The following is a 20,881-nucleotide window of genomic DNA, read 5'->3' on the forward strand; positions in this document are numbered from 1 at the left end:
GGGGAAGGGTGAAGAGTGCTGAGAAGTCAGCACAGACACTCAAGAATTTTCCTTCCTCCTCTCCTGAAGTTACTACGAAAAATACCGACAGTCAGATCAGCCGGCGGCTCTGTGGCGTCTCAGCTTCAACCTCGTCGGACCAAGAGGGGGTTCCTAGCCCTGGGGGGAGGCGGGGTGAAGCAAGAGGACGCAACCGGGCGAGATCCCCCTAGACCGGGGCCGCCTCTCTCGGCTTCGGAAGCTGCGCTTGGCGTTCAGGGGGCTCCTTCTCGCGGCCGGCGGGCGGCGGCAGCGGCTGCTATTCGAATGCTCAAGATCCGTTGCCCCGAGATCCGCTGCCCGAGACTTACCTCCTGGCACCTCGAAGCGCGAGGGTCAGGGGAACTTTGCATGTAGCAGGAGGGAGTGGATGCAAGGAGGTGGCAGTGAGAGGGCGAGAAGAGAAGGGACAGGAAGGAGCGGAGCCGGGGAGCCGGGCTGGCAGCCGCCGCGGGAGGAATCTGAGCGTGCAGCCGGCGCAGGGGGGAGCGGCGGCCGCGCGGAGGAGGCGGCGGCGGCAGCCTGAGCCGGCGGGCGGCGGCGCGGCTGCCTGCAGCTGGGTAGCGGCGCGCGGTGCGGCGCGGCGGTGGCGGGCAGCGCTCGACTATGCCGGCCCCGGGGCTGGACTGAACCCACTCGGCTCCACCGCCGAACTCAAACTGGGAGGGGGCGCCAGCGCACCCAGGACGCGGTGCCCCAAGGGACCCCATTCTAAGCTGCAAACTGAAGCCCCCTCCCCCCGCCTCCCCGGGCCAAACACATCCCCGCAACCGTTCTCAGCTGCCACCCGGGGTGTTCCAAAGGCTCCGGCAAAGATCTGCACCTCCCGAGTCTCCCCACCCGCCAACCCGACTGCAACGGCATCGCCACCGCTGCCCCCGTCAGACTTCGCCTGGCAGTCTGCTTCATCGAACTTGATTTCTCACCTCCTCAGCCCCATCACCTCCATCCCTTTTCCCCCGTCTTGCCTCCACCCCCCCCAATTTCCTCCTCCTCGCCCCTCATTTCCACCCTCCTCCCCCTCCCCCGGCCACTTCGCTAACTTGTGGCTGTTGTGATGCGTATTCCCGTAGATCCGAGCACCAGCCGGCGCTTCAGCCCCCCCTCCAGCAGCCTGCAGCCCGGCAAGATGAGCGACGTGAGCCCGGTGGTGGCTGCGCAGCAGCAGCAACAGCAGCAGCAGCAGCAACAGCAGCAGCAGCAGCAACAGCAGCAGCAGGAGGCGGCGGCGGCGGCGGCGGCGGCGGCGGCGGCAGCGGCGGCAGCAGCGGCCGCGGTGCCACGGTTGCGGCCGCCGCACGACAACCGCACCATGGTGGAGATCATAGCTGACCACCCGGCCGAGCTCGTCCGCACCGACAGCCCCAACTTCCTGTGCTCCGTGCTGCCCTCGCACTGGCGTTGCAACAAGACCCTGCCCGTGGCCTTCAAGGTAAGAAGCTGCGGCCGCCCCCCGCCCCCGGCCGGGCGCCGCGGGACCTGCCCGCCGGCATCTCCTTGACCGCGGGGGCCCGGGCCCGGACGGCGTCCAAGGCCTCCTCCCTTGGAGGCTCTGACCCGAGGGACCCCCGGATGGCCCTCTTCCTCCGATCTCCCAGCAGGCTTGGGCGCAGTGACCCCGCGCAGATCCTCCCCTCTCCCACCTGTGCCCGCAGCCACCACCTCAGTCCTTGGCCCCCCTATCCATTCATCACCCCTCCAGCCTCCCGGCCAAAGTTCTGACCTACTCCATCGGAGCCGTCTCCCCTCCCCCAGGAGCCTCCAGGTGCCCACTCTTTGAGTTGCCACCCCGCCCCCATTCCCCAGGGGTGAGGATCCCCGGCATTCCGCCCCCCTCCCGCGTCCTCCTCCCGGGACGTCCCGGCCGGCCCCGCACCGCGGGCTGCCCGCGCTGCCCCTCCTCGGGATTCCTCGCGCCCGGCCGCACGCCCTCCGCCTGTCTCGCGCCCCAGCTCTGACCCGCTTGAGCCTCGGCGGCCCCGGCCCATCCCGGGCTCCGGGATCGGTGCTCGTGGGGTGACGACGCCGGGAGTTCGCGCCCCGGGCGGGGCGCCGGCTGCGGCGCGTGGGCCGCTTCACCGGTGCCCCAGAGGGTCGCAGGCAAACCTCGGAACTCCGGGAGCATGTGAGGGGGAGCCGGGACCGGGCATTCGCTGGGCTCGCACACTCGCGCCAGTTCCCGTTACCGGGAGGAAGGCGGGGCCGCCGGGGTCGCCGCGCGCCCCGAGGCGGGGGAGCCCGGGAGGCGCGGGCCCCGGACCCTCGAGTGCGGGCGGCGCGGGCCAGCTGAGGGGGCGGGGGCTCGGGCCGCCTCTTCCCGCCGGGACCGAGCTCCCCGCCTCGCCCAGCCTGGCGGGGACCGGGGAAACCTGCGACATGCTCTCCGCTCGCCCGCCTTGGCATCTGAGGTGAAGTTTTGTGACTTTTGTTATTATTACTTCAGAAGGACTTAGGTCCCAGGGGTCCCTCCTGTTTCTGGGAGGTGGTGGGAGGCCCGGCCGGCGTCCTGGGTCGGAGGGAGTGACCCGGTTTGGGAGCGCCCTCCGCGGCCGCCTCCGCCGCCGGCCCGTTAGTTGGAGGGCGGGTGTCCCGCGGCTCGGCAGGTTGCGGGCGTCGGGTCCGAGGTCGGGGGCAGTGTCCTGATAGCTGTCAGGAATGTGACCCGGATTGCCACAGCGGCCCTCGCCAGGGGGAGACGCGGAGCCCCCCGGCCAAGCCGGGCTGGAGGGAAGCGGGTTCCCGGGCAGCCCTCGCTCGCGGGGCTGGACGCCGGGATGCAGGGGGCGGTGGAGCCGGACCGGGAGAAGACACTCGGAAGCCGCTTCCGGCCCTGTCTCGCCTGGGACGGTGGGGTTCTGGGGTCTGTGAGGAGCAGGCTAGCAAGGCCATGGGGTGGGGTGAAGGGTAAAAGGGGGAATCCTGCCAGGTTCTCCACTGTGGACCCTGGGGCCAAACTCCCACGGGCCACTGGCAGTTCCCAGTAGTTGATCCTCCCCCCTCCCCCCTCCCAATCAGTTCAGATTCCGTGTGTGGGTGGGGTGGAAAGGAAGAGGAGCCAGGTCAGTTAGAGCTGATTATCTCCCTAGGTCTTATATCAGAACAAAAATCAGAAGGAATTGTTATGGAAAAGGGGATGTTGCCTTCTGGGGCAAGTTTCATTTTGCACTTGGTTCTTGAAAAGTATGTTTTTTTTTTTTAACGGTCCCATTTCTCCTTTTATAAATCACCCATTTTGTAGGTTTTCTTCTTGAAACATGAAAAACTCAGAATATTGTAGAAATGTAAATATCTGTACAGGAGATATTTTCTACAATGTTCATTGTTCAAGGGCCCAGAATTTTCTAAGTAGCCTTTATTTCCACCCCATCCCCCCAAAAAAAATCCCAAACACACACAAAAAAACCTAGATGAAAACAGCAAATACAAATAAGTAGATATTTTGTTTATACAGTGCCACAAGTCAGGATATGTGAAAATTTAAGGATAAGTGCCTACATTTTTAAAGATATCATTTAGGTGTTTAATGGTCTGCATTCCGTTTATTCTGCTAAACATGTTTAAGGTATAACTGTTTTGAACTATTCTTTCACATTTATGGTACTGAGTTGATTTTGAATATTAGTATTTTAGATAGAAGGGATGTTTTTGGCATACGGGTAGAATGCAAGGTTGACTTATTCTCAGATTTTGGTTGTTCTTAGGGTTTTGCACCTTTTAAAATTATTTTGAAAAGAAATTGCTTTCTTTGCTATTAATCATTCTTGTTAATTAGAGTGGTTTTACTTGTAACCAGAAAATAAAGCCATAGATAACACATGGCCATACTAAAGTAACTATTTAATTCATATTTATTGAAAAAGAAATTGAGTTAATCTAAAACGTGAAGTCTCAATGTTTTCCCACCCCCATACCTTCCTTCGTTTAACAAAATTCAAATAGCAGGTGATAGCTGAGATCCACTTAATATAGAAGTTTGGTCTCTGCTGAAAAGGATGTGTAGATATTTGAAGCATCCAGATATAGACAGCAATTTTTGTTTTCATCTGAATGTTAGTAACAACACTCTCTTTACCTTACTTTTGAGATAAGAACCTGAGGAGCAGTAGGCTTTCTACACTTGCAACAAAATCAAATACATCTGCAATCAAGAAATAATATGAAGTCTCAGTTTTAAAAGTGGTGAGAACAATTTGGCTATGATAGTTAGAGCCATGTACAAAGTAAATTATAGTGTTACTGGGTATGTAACAGACAGGTAAATAGATTTTAAAACACACAGAAAATTGAATTGTACTGATATTTAAATCAATACAGTGTTTACTGAGCCTGTATTTTATGTTTGTCACACTGAGCTCACCACTGTAGAGAATCAGAAATGAATTCGATGGACTGTTTTTGATATGTTAATTTAAAATAGTGCTTCAAAATGATATTGACAGTGTTATTGTATTAAGTCCTAAGTAATGTGTCAGCAGTTGTTCATTTGATCTTGGGGATTATACAAGAATACCTAATTTGTTTATATTTGACTCATAAAAATGCAGAAACAACCAGCATACTTTAAAATATGTAAAGTTTTTTTTTATTAGCATTGTATTTTTAACAAAGTTCTGCAGTTTTGAAATGTTCAGTCCTCCCAGGTGTCAAGGAAATGGACATAAATATTTTTAACATTTCTTTCAGGTGCATCTCACTGAAAGCTTAAAATAGTTAAGGCATACTATTAGAAGATCCCAGGCCTTTCTGTCCTTGAAATTCTAGTGACAAAAAGCAATTTGCAAACTCATCTTATTAGTTAATGGGCAGATAGAAATAGTGAGAGAGTACTTTGACCCTGCATCCAGTAGCACCCTTAGAGTTAGGGGTCTGTCAGCATTTCCACCATGAAGCCTGGTGTTCAGGGTTTATAACTCAGTTGCTTTAAATAGCTTCAAGCTGAAACACTATGCAGAAATTTAAGTCCAGATGTATATTTTAAAACTAAAAGTAAGCGCAAGGCTGTTGCGACGTTTTAAGTTAGAGAACACTGGACTATATATTTACCAGTATCATATGTTTTTCTGGCAATGTTAATGAAAACACATTTTTAGATATATGATCTATCACTCATAGTTAATTCTATATGTTTAATGATAGCTTTCAGTATTTGTCATAAGTAGGGTTTCAAAATGATGGAGCAATTTCTTTCTGAAAATAATTTTTTCGATTATTGGCCTATTTTCAGAAACAAGTATGCAATTAATAAATATTTGACACAAGTGAGTTATGTTTTCCTTAGATAGTTACTGGTCAGATTTTATGTTTGTGTCTTTTTAAATGTAATTATACCTAAACAAAGAAAAATAGGTTATTAAACCTGTTAAAACCTCATAAAGCTTACTATAAATCGTTATACAAAATTATGTAAATCACAATAGATTTCAAGAGAGACACATTTTTGTATAATGTCTTTAAATACAATAAAATCATTTGCAGTTAAAAATGTTAGAATTGAATAGATAAAACGTATTGGTAAGGTAATTGAAATAAAAATTTTTAAATAGAAAACAAGTATTTAAAAATTTTTTAGAAAACTTACATAACTATCTTTCATTATATTTTCCCTTTGTAGTTGCCGTTTGTATCCTTTCAAAAAAATTCAGAATATTCATCGTTAGACAATTTAAACCAGCTTGAAACAGCACATAAATTCCTGGCTTAAACAGAAATAATTTTAATCAATTTTCTCTTTGACATATATTTAAAAAAAAATGAAATGATACTTTATATTGTGTTTACTTTTTCCTCTGCAATTCAGTCAGGTTCCTAAATTCTAGGTTAAAGTTGAAAAATTATCTGTAACATTTGTGAAAGTTTTTGATAATTTATTTAAAGTTATCTTTAAATAATTACCATAGGATTAACATTTTTTCTTATTGCTACTTCCTTACCTCTCTTTTTATTCCAAAGAAAGATTTGATCAGATTCTATCTTGAAAAATAATTACATTTCAATTTTGCTATAAGTACAACATGCCAAATGATATTGGTCTGTAAGAGTAATTGATTAGTTAAGACTAGACTTCTGTTCATGGAAATGTAATGGGCAATTTTTATTTCCGTATAATAAGACCACAAAAACAATTTTAAGGGTCTGAGTTAATTCTCATTGCTCCTCTTTCAGAATAATTTACAGATTCAGTCATAAGGAGTCTCATACAAAATTTCAGTAACGTTTCTAGAGTTAAATATCCTTTATTGTGTACAAGCTGCATATCATGTGATTTAAATGCTAGTTATAGTGAGGTGCGCTAAATAAAGGAACTTTCTCAATTCTGAAATGTCAGGACATAAAATTACTTCTCTCTTTCCCATGAGGTTTCTTAAATTTGTAGATTTTATGTTTTAAAAACACCTAGAAATGTAGTTGTTAAGGTTTCATCACAAATTATTCTTTGTAGAACAGAACTTTTGTATTGGGTAGCATGGAAACAAATCTTAATGTGTGCTTACTCCTAACTAGTTAAAGAGTAATTTTTGACTGCTCTCTCTCTGCCCCTTAAAATGTTTTCCATTGCTTAGGTTTGGTACAGATGAAATATGCAAAAATTTATTGATTCTTCTGGTTTTCTTTTAGATAAACACAGTTGAGAATCTCTAAGGGACACTTTTTAGCTTCAGAGATCTACTTTAAAAAATTTCTCAAACATATAATTATGCTTCTGATTGATATAAAGTCAAATACAGTACCCCCCTCTCCTGTCCCTCAGAAAAACATCAGGCAATGTGACTTGGTAGAATATATAGCAGGGAAAAAAACAACAACAATATATTTAACCATTAAAATAGAGTTCAGCCATAACAGGAAAAGTTGTCACTATGTTATTTCAGTTAGCTTTTTTTTTAGGCCAAGTTTTAAGCCTCATAGAAGACTCACAATTTGTGATTATCTATTTGTTTTCTTATTAAGTGTAATACGTAAGACATACCAGTATTTAATATGGTCATTATTATGCTGCTTAAGGAAAGTAAAATGGATTTATGTATTTCACTCTTAGGGATCTTTTATTTCATATTTTCCCATATTGAATCAATTTTCTTTTCTAACTGAAAAAAAAAACACACCCCATTATGTTAAAAATATGCAGTAAAATAATAATGTCCCAGAGCTCTTGAAAATCTTCATATTGGGGCATATTTTTTTTACTTCTTTTCTGAAATTTAGCCAAACTGAAGTGAAACCCATCAGCAGTTATCCTTTATCTTTCAACAACAACAAAAAACATCTCAGGACATGAAGTAAAGAATTACATATGCAATTGAAACCTTTAAGGATGCTCCTAAGTAAAAACCTATGTTTACCACACAGCAGACTTGGAACAGAAGTGAGATTCCTCCTCTTACAAAAAGAACATCATTATAATTACACTCTGTACTTATATAATATCTTCTACATTTTACAGACTTAAAAAAATGTTTCCAATTTATATTGGAAAACTGGTTCCTGGAGATGAAGTTACTTGTATGAGATTATAGCAGAGGTGGGAAAAAAGTGGGGCCTTTCGAGTTTTGCTGCATTCATTCTCTTCTAAACAGTACAACTTTTCTGCCTTCATTAATACCCTTACTTGTTCCATATTGACTTTGACATAGAATGCCACACAGCAGGTGTTAAAACACAATACTCTGAGTGTAAAAAAATGTCAAACATTCGGATGAAGCCTGGCAAACATAGTCAATTATTTCAGTATTTTCAAATATTCACATTTTTGGCATTGTGAATTTGAAAAATTGAAAAGCACATTGCCCCCATCAGTAGTCTGGTATTACCTATATAGTCAGTAGCCACTTGGGGCACTAGATCAAGTATGTAGGGAAGGAATCCTGTTCTCAGGGCATTTACCCTTGACCCGGGAGTCTTCTCAGATTGAATATAGTAACCATATACTATGAGTAAAGGCTATTTGACATGATTCCTTCTCCTCTGGGATGGAAAAAGTTGTCAGAAAACTAATTTGGAGCAAGGGCGTATTGCTGCTAGAGGGAGATGCTGGCTCAACCTTTAACTGGTTCTCTCTCAGAGTTTTATCTGGTGGCCTCACAGACTATTGGCTGTAAGACCTGATCCTTTTTTTTTTTTTTTAGCTCTTTCATTTGTTTATTTCAAAGATATTTATCAAACACTGTGTGCCACGCAGTTTCGGGAATTGGGCATATAGTGCTGATCAAGACAGATGAAGGCTCTTCCTTCTTGTAGTTTCCAATTTTACATAATCTTGACTCCTAGGTGTGAGTCCCACAGTTTTGGGCTAGTATATCAAAAGGAGTAGATAAATCAGTAATATATACACATTGAAATGAGGATCATTTGAGTACAGTGGAATGCTGTAACTGTGGAAGTGGCTTCAGTAACTTAAGGAAAGTTTTAGGATTTTAAACTGAATAACAAAGTGCTAACGAAGGAATGGAATTGAAAGAAACAGCCTAAAAAAAAAAGTATAGGTAAAAAAATATTGACAAGTTTTTTTTTGTTTGTTTGTTTTTGTTTTATCCTGGCTGGAGCAGAGGGTATAGTGGAGGAGTGTTGGGCTAGGGTTTATGGGTGGGGAAAATTAAGCCCTAACGTATGGTTACAGTGTCTGTTTTATCATAGTCTGAGAAATCAGCTTTGATGAGAACATGCACACATTGTATTGGGAGGACGAAATTAAATGCTTAGGTTTGCTTTACAGAAATCTTGGCAAAGGAGGGAGTAGCACTAAAAGTAGGAGAAAGAGGAGTGGGTTATTTGCCAGACAGGTAAGCACATATGGATGTTAATGTCAGAGAGGAGTGGTTGCTTCGTCACCGTGAGGGCATCTGGAAGCTGAATGAGGAAGAGATGGAAATCATCTGAATGTAGGATCCTGGAAGTTAGTTGAGAGAAAGGGCATTATCAAGGGTCAGGGTCTTGGCAATGGATTAGGAATATTGTGTTTTATTCGTGACAGCAAAGGCTCTGCACCAGCATTCCCTTAACAGTCCCCATGTTAATCAAAGGTGCCCATTTGCAAGTTAGCTGACCCTGGTAAAAAGTGTGATTCTTAACCTTGGATCAGTGAAAATGTTTATTAGCCTTAAAGACTGGTTATTCTGGGTCCTTCCTTGACTGAGTTAATCTGCTAAAGGTTAACTGTTGAAGGTTAAGGCGGCAAATGTATCATTCCAAGATGGCAGATGGAACAAAGGCAGAATAGAAGGTTGGCTAAGGGTATATATTCTGTATACTACTCATTTGTCAGTGATTGTTATCAGCCTGTCTTTATTCTGCACCTAGACTTTAAGCTTCTTGATGGCTTTCATGTCTCACTGAATCCTACTATAGAGTGGGCAATTAGTAATTATTTGCAGGATGATTAAAAGCTGAATATCTAACTAAAAGTAAGGAGATGAAATGTAGTCCTGGATGCCACACCATGTTTAGGCTTCCCATGTACTTAGGAGCTCCAGGGTTTCACCTAAATGCCTTCTTCCGTAGAACTGACTAGATTTCCTTCTTTAGCCTGTGATCGGGATGAGACCACACCTCAGGGTGCTCCAGGCTGCAGACAGGCAGTGCCTTAATATGCACGATGCAATCTGCAGATGGGGCATCAGCCTTCCTTCTGTGGCATAATTCCTATGGACAACCTAACATGGGGATTTAATAAAAATGTACATGTATTTGGTGAAGAATGCAACAATGAATGAAGGAAACTTGTGCCTGCCTTTGAAATGGGTGGACCCTGAAACGTTGGTCTGTTTGAAGTGGCATCCTAACCCATATGCAGATGCTTCATTCCTGTCTGCCATTACCGGACTAGAGCACTAAGTCCTGATAAGACACGTCATTGGCCTTGAGAATATATTCTCAGTTTTTAAGCTTTTCTGATGTTCCATTATTGCTGCTGTGTTTCCTGTTTTATGTAGGTGGTAGCCCTCGGAGAGGTACCAGATGGGACTGTGGTTACTGTCATGGCGGGTAACGATGAAAATTATTCTGCTGAGCTCCGAAATGCTTCTGCTGTTATGAAAAATCAAGTAGCAAGGTTCAACGATCTGAGATTTGTGGGCCGGAGTGGACGAGGTAGGTCTCTGATTTTTAATATTGGTAATGGAATAAACACATTTGGATCCTCTGATCACATGTAGGCTAGTCTGTATACAAATCAGCACCCTCTTCTACTGAATAGAATTACTGAAGAATTTTATTTAAATATGTCCAGATGAAGTTGAGTGTTTTTCTGAGTTCTCAGGCCTTTTTCATTTGTTTTATGATATTGAATATTCAAACAATGTTTTCAGAGAACTCGTTCCTAATTTCATATAAGGTGGAGAGAAGAACAGTTGGAGGTTCAAGTTATGACTTATGAGGAGCCAAATAGCTGAGTAAATTGAGAGGCAAAGGGGAAAGAAAAAGGAATGCATTGGATCAATTTCCTGATATCAGTTTTGCTCTACAGCTGGTATAATGCACTTCACTTATCACATATGTTACCTCTATATGAGTTCATTTATTCTTATAATAAAACTCTCTTTAAAAATCGTAGTTTTTTTTTTTTTTTTTACAAAAGACTTTTTATTTGAATAAATGAATAATGTGTTACTTGTGTTAGAATAACTATATAGTTGCTTAGACAGATGAATGATCAGGACTTGAAATATTTGCACATTATTTAAAAGTTTACCCCATCTGAATCCATATACAAATATTAGGAATCCTTAAAAAAGATTATAAAATAGAAAATAATCCCTTTTAGGGTTTTAATAGCTATTTTATAAATGGGCTTAATGTTTTAAAAAAAGTCTCTAAGGAAACTGGTTTTTGGCTTTATTTACTTATTCTGTAGAGAGACTTTTAATAGTCATTCATCAGAAGTATTATGTTCATTTATTTATTTATTGAATCTAATATTTCCATTTTAAGTATTTCAATAATAAGAGAGAAAATAGACCACTTTAGGACTGAGGTGAAATAAATTATAAAGACCTGTGGAATTACTCCAACCCAGGTTTGAATTAGGAAATGAGAAGCATCAATTTTTAAACCATGTTCAGTAATTGCTCTTTAGTTTGGATCAGATGTCAAATTATTACCATTGTAAAAACTTGATAAGGGAAATTCAAGCAAGGCTGTTTCCGATGAGTAGTTTTAGTTTACTTTCTAGGAACAAGGCCAAGAAGTTGTACTTTTTAACTTAAAATAAAATGATACATGCTAATGAGATATTGTCACTGAAAGGTTGTTTGAAATAAAATGAGGCTCAAGGCCTATGGTAGAATCAAAACTAAGGGGTTATCTGTGCATCAGGTTTAGTTTACTTTCATTAAAAAAAAAAAAAAAAGACACATCTTCTCTCACTATTGACTGATTAGGTGTGAAGTGTGTATGTGTGTGTATTCATTCTTTTTTTTTTTTTTTTCTCAGTTATTGGTGCAGGTCCACAGCACAATTAAAGCTTCTCTTTTCTAGTAAGAATCAAGAAAAATTTGAACCTGATGATTTACCTGTATGCTTTGAATTACATCGTTCTTATGTAATATTACTTTGTTTTTAACTAGAGTAATGAATTTTAGTATTTAAAATATTGGGTGTTATACTTTATTTTACTTTACAGATTCAGGCTAGTGTTTTCATTTATCTTGCTTTTGTATTATGTAGATGCTGCATAACTTTTCTCTGATCAATTTGAGTAGAAACTATGGCAAAGTGATAGTGTACTTTGTAAACCCTCAACATATTTATTTAAGAAACTTCAAAGAGAAACAAAGGGTGTGCACTGTTTTACTATATTGGCTTTCTGAGTTTTGGCTGGTTTCCCAAATAGCAATTTTTATATTTAAAAAAAAAAAAAAAAGACAGACTTAACTGCTTGCAGACTTTTCACGCATGGAAGATGAAGAAAGCTTCTTTTGATGAAGTGTAATTATGTCCAAACAGAGCTGACCCCCTCCCCCTATATTTCTTATGATCTTAACTGAAGAAAGTAGGATTTTTCCTTTGAAGCAGCCGGGACTTGGTGGAGGATCTGAAATGCTACAGTCTGCTGCCAGAGGCAGGATGGAGAAATTGGTCCAGACTTGTCTTCGAGACTTAGATGGGGGGTGGGGGGGTGAGTGGGTGGAGAGAGAAAGAAAAATTGATTTATCACTAATAATAGATTTTTATATCACTACATTAACATTATATGAAAGGAAACAGTAATATCAAGCTGAAACGAAGAGTAAAAAGGGACAGAGAACATTGATAAGAGATCCCATGCTTTGAAAAAAAATGGGTCAGTTTTTCAGTGGCAGGAAACCCTTTAACCTGCTGTGTACCTGACCTGTTTTCTAACAGACTCTTTCTAGCTTCCTCTTTGATTTTCACACTTCTACATTTCTCTTGAGTTATTAAGTCTGGATCAACACACTGCTCACCACTGTATTTTTTCCCAGCAATTTAAAATGTTCTATTTTCAGTAGCATTTAAAACAACACCGGCCCGGCTGGTGTGGCTCAGTGGTTGAGTGTCGACCTATGCACCAAGAGGTCGCAGGTTCAATTTCCGCTCAGGGCACATGCCCAGATTGTGGGCCCGATCCCCAGTGGGGGGCATGCAGGAGGCGGCCAATCGATGTTCTCTCTCATGGATGTTTCTGTCTCTCCCTTCCTCTCTCTCTAAAAATCAATAAAAAGAAAAAAAAAAAACACACATTAACACCCAGTTCCTCAAATTATTACAGTTTTTCTTTTCACTGGTAGAAATATAAACTTCAGAAACTGAAAAACAGTTTTGGATCAAAGAGTCACATCACTACTTACTTTGGCTTCGTGGGTTATCTAATCACCACAACTTTTGGAAGTACTTTGGAGTAAAAGTAGAGCATCAGTGAAACTTGCATGAAGTCAGGAGTGGCTTATGTGTTTTAATTGTCTTTTCCTTTTTTAGCCTTTATAGTTTAAACAGAAGAATTTCAAATGACTTTGGTTCTTAAAGTTTTCTGGGTATGCTTCTTCACTTTTGACATCAAGCATGCTGCTTTTAATTTATAAGCATTTTTAAGCACCTATGGTATACAAAGCTTGGGACTTTGTCAGTTTAGAGTGCAAGCCTTGCTTACAGTCTTAGCCCTCCTGACTATTCCTGACAGCCCCTCAGGTTAGTTGGAATTGTGTTTTAATGGCAGTTCCTGTGTTTATCTTAGAAAATATATATGTCTTGAGGACATGTACACTGCTAGTTCCTAGATGTAGCTATGAATGATACAGTTACTTGTTTAATGAGTGCTAGCTTCCTCAATAAGAGCCTGCATTTTTAAAGTAGGAGCCTGAATTTTTATCATTTATGGAAAGTGATAAAAAAATGGGATTTGGAAAAAGGTGTTTTTTTTTTCCACTTTAAGGAAATAATAAATAGTCACATAAACATTTGGCTTAGGAAATGTATTATTATTTATAAGGTGAATAACCAATTACCTAGTTGGGTGGTAGTTTCTGGAAGGTTTTTGAACATTCTTTCGTGTTCCTTCTGGAGGAGCTGTGAGAAGGGCGTCTTCTTATGGTTTCACGTACATTAACTTTCAGCCGAGGGTTCAGCCTGTTCGCTCCTCCAGACAGATCTTCCCATTGTTTTGAGATCCTCACCTGTGTCTAGTGGCTTCCTATCCAACTTTCTATTCTCGATTTCTGTGGACTTTAAGTTTTCTGTTGCTAGTTTAGACTCCTGGCTGCCTTATTCTTCTGGTTAGTTTTAATATATATAATAAATCCTGTTCTCTAATGAGATAATTAAACCACTTACATCCATGTAACATCCAGTGTATAATGATGAACTATGATATATTAATGACACTTTAAGAATAGATGCTTTCATCATCCTGGCCAAGATACTGTGTTAGTAGATTTATATTTACTGTTTCTTCGTCTTATAGAGCATATTGGGACACATGTAGAAATAAATTGCTTATTAATTTTTTTTAATGTTCTTTGGCAATGTTAAAAAGAAGAGCATTCATTTTAGGGTCTGAAAGAACTAGGCTCAGATCCTGATTTTTTCTAATTATTAGCTGCGTGGGTAAATTACTAAGCCTCTTTGGGCTTCAGTTTTTTTCGTATGTGAAATGGAGGTGATAAACCTAACTGAATAGGATCAAATGAGATAATGTGTATGAAGTGCTAGCACTTAGTAGGCTTCTAATCAATATTCATCTTCTCCTTCCTTGCATTCCTGTGTTTTCTTCCCTTCTCTCTCTCTCTCTCTCTCTCTCTCTCTCTCTCTCTTTTTTCCCTTCTCTTGGGCACAGAAAAGTATAGCTGAAGAGACTTAAAACTATATATACCAAGTAACAAATGATGTGTGTCTTAAACATATTTTAGGAACTTACATGGTTCGGGTTGAAAAGAAAACCCATTCACGAGACTTGACAGTCAAAGACCTGTTCTACATTAAGCCTTGTGTATAACCTGTTCCATATTAAGCTTTGAAAAGATTGCATTAAACTTTGCATTGATACATATTGTTTAAGATTTGTGTTTTGATTTAATACCCTCAGCTTTCAGTAAAGGGAAAAAACAGTCTGACTAAAAAACAAAGCAAAACAAAATGAGGTTTTTAAAGGTCTGTTACAGGAGCAGGCTAAATTAATACTCTGGCCTGAGATTGCTGAATGTTTTATTGAGTCACTGTTTCACGCCCACCTTTTCCTGTCTTGTAACAGTTTGCAGTCCTGACTATCTGACATGACTAACCGTTGCAAATCTAACTGATTACAACTGTCAGTGAGTCTGTGTAACAGAGTCTGGTATCTTCTTCTGGAGAAAGAAAGAAATCCTAATCTGCTACCAAACTTTTCCCTGTCTTCCCCTCCCCCCGTTCATCACTTTTAGCTCATCAGTTAGAAACATCAGAGGTGCTATTTCCATGAAGTATACTCTCTGCTAAAAGCAAAAATTCTTATTTACTTTGGGACATGTCCTGTACACTTAGCAAAAATAAGTCACTGTCAGGGAGTTATTTCAAGATTTAATAGCAAGGATGTATGTTAGGGAAGGGGTGGGCAGGGAGGAGAAAATCTTTGTTCCAGTAATGATGAAATCATCATACCACAGGCACATTAAGGCCAGGACAGGAGACACTGGCTCCTGTTAAAATGATTCCCATAAGAACCTTCCTCTTTCATCTTCTTATTGTAGTGCAGTTAAGCAAATGAAATGCTAAAGCCATGTGAAGTAAATAACATAATCAACAGTGATTTACTATTGTTCTCTCATGGGGTCATGACCTAATCCTAAATAAAGACTTCTAAAATTGTCTGGCTTGGATGTGTTCCTGATGTTGAAGAGAACTGAAAGGAAGAGAACCCTCTTCAAGTGGACCAGGGTTTTTGTTTTCATTATAACTCTTGCTACTGAGCAGGTTTTTGTTTTTTTCTTCTTCTTAAATTGGAGCCTCCTTGTATAGTACTGCAATGAAGATGATGATCTTAACATGCATTGAGTTTAGTACCTCTTATAGTGGCCATCAGAGAGATTCCAATTTAGAATAAGGTGTCTTGACTCTATCTTTGTTCCATTACCTCGAGTAAATGAAATTTGGACATCTATGCTGTTATATTGTCATCAATACTATCTTTTATATTCACTATGGATTTTCCTCTTTTACATCTGCAGGCAAGAGTTTCACCTTGACCATAACTGTCTTCACAAATCCTCCCCAAGTAGCCACCTATCACAGAGCTATTAAAGTTACAGTGGATGGACCCCGGGAACCCAGAAGTAAGTACTTGCCTTCCCATTGGAAGTGGTAATAGAGTTTGCAGAGACCCTATGAGGAATTTATCCCAAATAAGTTAATGCTACTTTCATGTAACTAGTTTCTTTGCAAAGTTTGCTATCTGCTTATATTTTTAGTGAGGGACAGTCAGTACAACTTCAGTTAGTGGAAAATGAAATTACACTTTTTACCTTTGCCACAAAATTGCTAAGTTCTACATAACTTTGGGAAGTGAGTGAATAAATTATTCAGTCACTGTAACTATTTTCTAAGAAATTCTGCTCACCCACTGTACACAATAGACCTACAACAGATGAGGAAGAAAACAATAAACTGAAAACTCTTGAGCTTAGTGAAAAAGCATTTGTGTATCTTTCCCATGGCCTGAGAATGTGTTTTAACTTTTTACTTCGCCCACTCAATTCCCCTTATAAAGAGCATACTGCTTAATTACAAAGAATTTATTTGCAAATGATAACTTGCTTGATTGTTACAACACTGTTGTTTGGTCATGTTCTAGTAATTGTTAAAGATAGTTTCTTTTAACATATAGAGTCGAACCAGGTTTAAATCCACCTTGGACACCCAGGAGGCATCAGTTTAAGGAAGTGCACATAATTCGTTTGGGCTGATATAATTTTTCTCCTAAATCTAAACTGAAACAAGTTTGGTTGCCTCTCCCCAAAACTGATTTGAAAAGACTTGGCATAGCAGTATCTAAATGTACTTAGAGATTAAAGATTACTTGACATATACAGCATTAAACATGCTATGCCAATGGAAACATAGTATGGAACTCTGCCTTTAATGAGTGAATACATTGGAGACCTAGCCATTGTGTTGAAAGTGTAATTTAGTTTGTGGTGGGGGTACAGCTGGCAGAAATATTTGTTATATAACGATACACCTGCCTAGACAGTGAGAGTGGCATATCTTTCCTTCCCCTAAAACTGAGAGAAAAGGGCTGGTAAAGTTTTGCCTCTGCCCAAGTGGCATGTCTTTTAGCAGTGGGAACATACGGGGCCTTCCGTTCCTCTGCGGCTGTCTCTTTTCACAAAGGCTGACTGCTTGCCTGAACTAGGGAGGTTTCCTGCCTCAGAAGCCAGTCTTTGAGGTTTTTCTTTTCTCCTTTCATGTGTATGGCGTCCTTCCAGGTTCACAGTGTTGGGTCAGTGCTGGCCCTGTCTGTTCAGTTTGAGAATGTCCTATTAGGCAGTAGCCACACGTGTGTCTCCGGTTGCACCAATCCTCCATTCAGAAGGACCAGTGGTTATGTAGTGCAGGTGAATAGAACAGAGCAGGGCTGTCTTGCCTGGTTTGGGGCTTGGCCTGACTTTTCTGGACTGCCGTAAATCTGGGATGATGCTTTGTGATGGAAGACATCTTCTAACATTTTATCTAATTAACCCTTGAGTTCCTGAAAAGGCAAGGATATCCATTTTGGTAATGCATAAAGCAGGATAGTAGTCTTTTAACATTTAGCCCTACAAAATACTTATCTTTTAGAGATATTTCCTGCTGAGCTCAGCTGCTTTTCTCAGTTCTTGGAAAAACCATTGCTGTGTGTGTGTGTGTGTGTGTGTGTGTTTATGTCTGTGTGTGTGTATGTCTGTCTCTGTGTATATGTCTGTGTGTGTGTGTGTTTATGTCTGTGTGTGTGTGTGTGTGTGTGTGTGTGTGTGTGTGTTCATACACTCAAGAGTTGATGCTTAAAAGCTGACGATTGGGAGAGGAAATGGGGAAGGGTGAGTTTGGCCCCATTCTGAAAGATGTGACAAAAGATAGCTTTGGGAAAGACAGGTCTCTTTCAAGTGAGGATAACATTACTTTGTTCCAAAGAGCATGTTGGCAGGATTAATTAGCTAGAGGCTCACTGCTCTGTAAAGGCAGAGAAGTGCTCTTGAAGGCAGTGAGGGTTAGGGGTAGCAAGGGTGGATGCTACATGTGTGACCCGAGTTCAAGTTGTGGGTGCTGTTGAGGGTGCTGAGGGTGTGAGGGGGAAGCAGATACAGATCTCAAGTGGCAGACCACTGCCCTAGATCAGCCTGAATGACATCTCTCGAGAACCAAAAATATCTGTGAAAATGTATTGTCATATCTCTGACATCATGAGGTGACTGTCTGGATATACGGATGAGTCTGGTATCAGTAAATCTTAATCCCATGACCCGGACTCTCTGTGACGGATTATTTCCTTCTGCCCTGATCTTGGCCATCCTGGGCACTAAATGTTTGTAGTATTACATGCTTCTCAAGATTATCGTTCTTTAATTTTGAGACTCCCAGGTGTGTAAATGGCTCAGGATTTTAGTTTTTTTCAATTGTGAGTATAGTGTGTATTGATTGGTGTGTATATGTAATGTTAAGTGGTAAATCCTCTAGAACATGGTCTGATAAACTTTCTATGAAGTGCCAGATAGTAAATAATTTCAGCTGTGTGGGCCATATGATTTCTGTCAGAGGTACTTGCCCTCTGCCATTGTAGCTCAAAAGTAGCCATAGTCAATGCATACACAAATGCTTGTGGTGGTGTTTCAGTTAAGCTTTATTTACAAAACCCGGTGGTGGGTCAGATTTGGCACACAAGTTATTGTTTTCCAACTCTTGCTCTAGATCAGCACATTTCAACCAATGTATCGAAAGAATTTTTAAAATATGCAGTATCTGACTATTTAGTCGAGGGCAATGACCTCTTTCCCCTTAGATTGTCAAATGGAAAAATGACAACAACCAACACAACAATAACCGTCCAGTATGAATGAATCAAAATTATACCTATTTTTTGGTTAGATTGGCAAAAATATAGTATGTTTTTTAGTATGCCGAAGAATTTCAGTAATTAGTTTATGTGTGCCATGAGATGAAAAAGGTTGAAAATTGCTGCTCTAGATTTCAGAAAGCCTTATTTTATCGACCATTTACAGAGAAGGGTTTTAGAAAAAGGCTTTCCTGAGGGGAGTAAAAAAAAAAAAGACCATTAATGCAATTGTTTTAGCCTCCTTTCCCACAACATTATAATTCTTTAAGTTGTGGTTGTCATAGAAATAGTGTACATCTGTTTATTACTGTAACGGTTTGAAGTTGAGGATTTTGTACTATTGATTCCTGTTAAGGAATTTCACTCCCTCTGCTAAAGGTCAGAGTATATATTGAAAAGGCTACTTCTCGTAGATCAGCCGTTTGAACAAGGACAAGTTCTGGGTTAACTGGCTGGGCTTTTATTCAGCATAGCATAGTGGTTAAGAGAGCGGGCTTTGGTGTCCATCTTCTTCACTGAAATCCCAGCTCTGTGGACTAGTCGTATGGTAGTAGGCAAGTTACCCAGCTTCTCTTTTCCTGTTTGCTCATCTGTTCAAATGAGAATAATAAAAGTAATAGTATCTTCTTCATCAGTTGCTGCAAAGATGTTACATGATACAGTATATGTAAAATTCATAGTGCAGTGACTGTCATGTAGTAGGTGCTCATTAAGTGTTAGTTTTTATTACAGCAATTTCCTTCAGTGTCAGAAGCTTGTTGTAAGTTTTGCTTATAGTAGGCTTCCAGGAAATAGATACCATCTAGATTCTGTCCCCTAGTGAATTATTTGTTTCTTGCAGATGGCTTTACTAATTTCTGCTTATTAGTAAATGACACTGATAAGTGTTATAAATTGTGTCTTGAGCAGGTATTCATGCTGCCTGGAGACAGCTGTGCAGAACTGATGATAAACATACTTTGTTTGCAGCAAGGAAAAGTCCAGGAGAGGATGCTATGGCCCTAGTACCCCCTCTGAGGCCCTGCTTATCAACACATCTGCCAAAACTTGCTTTTCACTAAAAAATCAGAAAGGTTTTATCCTTCTATGTTTTCTGTCTCTGGCAGCTGAACCGGTGCTGTCACATCACAAACAACTTCTCTTCTTAATATACACATCTGGCGTTGGCAGTTGGACTAACTTCATAAGAGCACATGATCATCACTCATTACAAGATTAAAAAGTACCCCATGGCATCATTGATGTTTTTTAACTTTGATCTTTTGCAGTTGTGATTCATCTCAGTTATAAAACTTCCCTTTAAAGGAACATAGCCGATGACTTATTAGAACCTTCATCTTAAGTAGCGTAAACATGAAAACGGTGCACATCTTTACAAAATGCCATTTATTTTCTTTGCCAGCTTATCATTTTAAGACATGACATCATACTTAAGATCCCAAATTTGTAAGTCTTGTGTTTAGGCAGGGTGTTTTGACCTTCTGTTGGCAAGTTAGCTCTGAGGAGCAACTGCCGTATGTTCACCAGCCGGAGAAGTCAGTGTAGCAGCAGCAGCAGCAACAATAATGCATTTGGATACCTAACTCTTTTAAACATCAGTTTCTATTAGGATCCTTTGTCCCATGGATGCACTTGGCTCTAACGGCAGTCTGATTTAAAGAGTTTCTCTAAGAAGGTGAAAACTTGGTTAGCAATGTCATGGTCTGTGTTTAGGGAAGAGGACTGATGGCAAAGCTGTTGTTGGCTGTGCAGAGGATAGAAAAAGTAAGCTGTCTTACATGGCCAGAATCCCTTTAATTCTCTTGCTGCTTTTTCAGTTATCTGTTGCTAGATAACAACCATCCCAAGACATCATGGCTTAAAACAACAACCAGTTTATTATTTCTCATGCATCTGTGGGTTGACTGAGGTTCATTGGATGGGTGCTCTGCGGTCTTGCTTGGGTTTTTCATGTGGCTACAGTAAGAAGGTGGCTGATGCTGGAACATTCACGATGGCCTCATTCATATGCCTGGTGCGTTGGTGGGGTGACTGCAAGGTTAGGCTTGGCTGGAAATGATGTAGTCCTGGAGCTTTTCCCTCTCCACGTGGCCTCTTCATCTGGTCTCTCCGTGAGGTATCTCTAGCAACGCCTGACTTCTTACAGGGCAGCTCAGAGCTCCCTAAGGGGCAAAGGTGGGAGCTTTTGGGCCTTCCTGAGCCTTCTTGAGGCTCAGAACTGTCATGGAGCTTCCTATGCTGGTTAAAGCAAGATACAGGTGCAGCCTAAGTTCAAAGGGAAGAAACCCCACAAAAATATGAAAGATGGGGGCAGTGGTTCATTGAACCACCAAT

At 41.3% G+C, this 20,881-nt stretch overlaps 1 protein-coding gene across 3 annotated transcripts in view; it reads left to right on the forward strand.

The window, feature by feature from the left end:
- RUNX2 (RUNX family transcription factor 2) overlaps window positions 1-20,881 on the forward strand; it is a 219,615-nt gene that overhangs the window by 99,646 nt on the left and 99,088 nt on the right. For 2 of the 3 annotated variants that reach the window (XM_036249004.1, XM_036249005.1), the window contains exons 2-4: window positions 1,113-1,471; window positions 9,966-10,122; window positions 15,687-15,791. In XM_036249004.1, coding sequence (XP_036104897.1) covers window positions 1,113-1,471; window positions 9,966-10,122; window positions 15,687-15,791 — 621 coding nt within the window. Of the gene's footprint in view, window positions 1-1,096; window positions 1,472-9,965; window positions 10,123-15,686; window positions 15,792-20,881 lie in introns of those variants that run through there. The other variant, XM_036249006.1, reaches the window with a different exon arrangement.

Source organism: Molossus molossus, unplaced genomic scaffold, assembly GCF_014108415.1.
Source record: "Molossus molossus isolate mMolMol1 unplaced genomic scaffold, mMolMol1.p scaffold_m16_p_8, whole genome shotgun sequence".
Classification (NCBI taxonomy): Eukaryota; Metazoa; Chordata; class Mammalia; order Chiroptera; family Molossidae; genus Molossus; species Molossus molossus.